General features: G+C 58.3%; 1 protein-coding gene across 1 annotated transcript in view; it reads right to left on the reverse strand.

Moving 5' to 3' along the window:
* The window catches only part of WSCD2 (WSC domain containing 2), a gene marked incomplete at its 5' end in the record, with an annotated part of 6706 nt that overhangs the window by 2625 nt on the left and 3488 nt on the right, over positions 1-593 (reverse strand). The window contains one exon of the mRNA XM_010085614.1: positions 554-593. This exon is cut by the window's right edge and continues 203 nt beyond it. Coding sequence (XP_010083916.1) covers positions 554-593 — 40 coding nt within the window. The remainder of the gene's footprint in view (positions 1-553) is intronic.

A 593-nucleotide genomic window follows, 5' to 3' on the forward strand; every position in this document is an offset into this window, starting at 1 on the left:
GCTGGGTTTGTTCTCCTGTGCCTCTCCCATCCCATCCCATCTCAGTCTCATCTCATCTCATCCCATCCCATCTCATCTCACCTCATCCCATCCCATCTCATCCCATCCCATCTCATCCTATTCCATCCCATCCCATCCCATCCCATCCCATTCCATTCCATTCCGTCCCATTCCCTTCCATCCCGTCCCCCATCTCATTCCATCCCATCTCATTCCATCCCATCCCATCCTGTTCCATCCCATCCCATCCCGTTCCATCTCACTTCATCCTATCCCATCCCATCTCATCTCATGGCACCTCATCCCATCCCATCCAATATTACGCCACCCCATCGCATCCCACGTCACCCCATCCCATCCCATCCCACCCCATCCCGAAGCCCCTGGCCATCCCAGGTGGATGTTGCAGGTCATGCCCGTTGCAAGCCCAGGAGATGCCCCTCCAACACAGGGACCCCATAGGGGTGGCACAACCCAGGACGTTGCAGGTCATGCCCGTTGCAAGCCCGGGAGATGCCCCTCCAACACGGGGACCCCATAGGGGTGGCACAACCCAGGCTTCCCCCATGGGGACCATCCTCATGGGCAGCCGA

This window comes from Pterocles gutturalis, unplaced genomic scaffold (assembly GCF_000699245.1).
Source record: "Pterocles gutturalis isolate BGI_N339 unplaced genomic scaffold, ASM69924v1 scaffold15400, whole genome shotgun sequence".
NCBI lineage: Eukaryota > Metazoa > Chordata > Aves > Pterocliformes > Pteroclidae > Pterocles > Pterocles gutturalis.